The sequence below is a fragment of the Loa loa genome (assembly GCF_000183805.2).
Source record: "Loa loa unplaced genomic scaffold supercont3.443, whole genome shotgun sequence".
In the NCBI taxonomy this organism is placed as follows: Eukaryota; Metazoa; Nematoda; class Chromadorea; order Rhabditida; family Onchocercidae; genus Loa; species Loa loa.
The window spans coordinates 31,794-34,257 of NW_018108623.1; the positions used below are offsets into that span (position 1 = coordinate 31,794).

The window sequence follows — 2,464 nt, forward strand, 5'->3', positions numbered from 1 at the left end:
TGGAAATCTGTCCACTCCCTTTGTTTATTCATTTTTATTCTCTTACACTTCAATTTTTCTTATAACATTTAGTCCATCAATCCTGGGTGCATTTCAAACAAACAAAATTCACAGAATTCTTTTGTTCCACGAAAAATCGCCCTCTTCATTCTTCAGATGTTATTTATTTTGGTCATCTGTGACAACGTGTTGAATCAATCGACTTCACCTTTACAAAAAAATGAAATACTGATTACTGAATTCATTGTACTTCGATATGTTTTAAGTTGTTGGTTAAACGTTTGGAAGTTTACTATGTCATATCAAACAATAAATGGCCAGCTAATGATATGTTTGAAAACGAACATTTACGAATAGAAACCAAATTGTCTTCCAAATGTGGATTTTCCGTTATAGGAAATACGGAAACCAAAATTACCTAGTCCTCATTCATTCTTCTTTATGACATACGAACAATATATAGGAGATTCCAAAGCCTTCGTCTATTTCCAGCAAGAATCTTCTGCTTTTGGTCAGATGACATTTATACACAATTCGTTCATCATTCATAGATCGATGGTTAACCAATGATTGTTACAAGCTGGGGTTTTCATGATGCATGGCTGTTAGTCGTTTGAAATAGTGAATGATTTATTCACTATTTCAAAAGTTGCTTGCATCTCGCTTGCAAATAACCAACTGATTAATTGAAAATTACACTTCGGAGAGAATCGAAGGAATTAATAACACAGAAGTACACGAAATGGATGAATAGGAAATGATGTGATTTCCAATTTCGTTGCAGTCATACTATCAAGAAAGACTTTTCTCAAATTAAGGCAGAATTTGTCACGTACTGGATCATTCTAAAAGACGATCAGTTACCAAAAAAAGAAAAGAAAGGAATAGGAGCAAAGGTCAGCTCCGATAGGAGGCAAAGAAGGAAGCAGAAGGCGGGTATTGTAATACACAAGCTTTTTCATTGTGGATAATGAAGGAATCATTTCAGCGGGTCGAATACTTGGATTTTTTTATTTTTTTCAGCACGCGCAGCTGCTTCTTCCGCTGCTTTCTTCGCTGCTGCTGCTTCCTGCTTTTTACGCATGATATCTGCATCCCGTTCCATTCTGTTATCTAATTTTACGCCCTGAAATTAACCTCCGGTAATTAGTTATACATTTCTAACAAAAGATTCACATGTGGTCAGGACTGTTCACCAGATAAACATCGAGCTAGCGTTTCTCACCTTCCTACTGCGAAAAATGCTTTCCATGGACCATTTCATTCACCTATCGGCCATAGATGGCGTGAGGCACTAATTTTTTCTCAGCTTGCTTATCGATTGTGAGAATTTCTCATCATATATCGGAGTCATCCGATCGCCACCACTTCCCATAGCGATTAATGTCCAGGTCGGATTCCATAGAAGTTCAGTCGAGCTAATATCAAATAATCCAGCTTCCGTCCGACATGTCAACTAAATCTTTTAGCACAATAATGGATCCTTACTCGAATCCGATGCAGAACTGTTTTTCTTCATTAATCTTACCAGTTGGTAAGAATCATAAAATATCGGGACTTTCAGCACAACATCCTCCACCTCGCTGATGTTGCTGCATGACGAGATAAGCTGTTCCTTAGATTTATTAATAGTTTTAGTTCGGGACTATCATTTTTCGCACGTACAGAGTTATTACTAGAACATTGACAGAAATTCGAAGAGTATTCCAGTATAGCTGCATTGGCAACACCGAGATATCACTTCTTTAACTCTATTACAAACATTAGGGTAGTTCTTTAAATGCTGTTCTTCGGTCGGCAAACACCGATGAAACTTCCATAACCATATAATTTAAATGAATCCATTTCATGATTCTAGCGTACAGATGAGTGAATAGAAGAGGACATCAAAACATTAAAACATGAAAAGAGGATAGCAAAGTTTTAAATAATAATTCACTAACATCCTGATGAGGTTGTGACTTCTTATGCTGCTGCTGCTTTTTCAGATTTCTTTCACGGGCCAATTCACGCTGATTACCACCTGAAAGTATATTTGCAATTGCTTTTAGTTGATATGTGAATGAATATATGTGACATCTTTTTTGTACAACTGTAAAAAAAGGGTGAGCTGAATAAAAATTAAATTTTTGTTCGAAATGTATTTTCTTTTTTTGCCGTTCTCTCATAACATCACTTCTTTTACTGCAATAAAAAAAGTTAGTAAAAGATTTTGGCAACATAAGTAAATGGTTTGTAATAACAAAAACACCCCATGAAATATGAGAATAATAAATGCCGTGATAAATAGCAAAATACAGAGAGAAAATTAACTTAATTCTACTAAATTACTTAATTCTAACAAATTAAAACATTACATCGAAAAGAAAGCACCAAATATGTATGTATTAAAATACAAATTTTTAAAGAAAATGAATCACTACTAAAATTCAAACATTTAAATGAAAACTTACGTGTCATTCTG

The 2,464-nt window shown here is 34.7% G+C and overlaps 1 protein-coding gene across 1 annotated transcript; it reads right to left on the reverse strand.

Annotated features, from left to right (window-relative positions):
• Window positions 1-819: 819 nt before the first annotated feature.
• Window positions 820-2,460, reverse strand: LOAG_14601 (hypothetical protein; the record flags this gene model as incomplete). The annotated part of the gene is made up of 3 exons (XM_020448832.1): window positions 820-1,126; window positions 1,944-2,023; window positions 2,454-2,460. The coding sequence occupies 3 exons, from the start codon at window positions 2,458-2,460 to the stop codon at window positions 980-982; spliced, it is 234 nt and encodes a 77-aa protein (XP_020301051.1). The 3' UTR covers window positions 820-979.
• Between the last annotated feature and the right edge of the window lie 4 nt (window positions 2,461-2,464).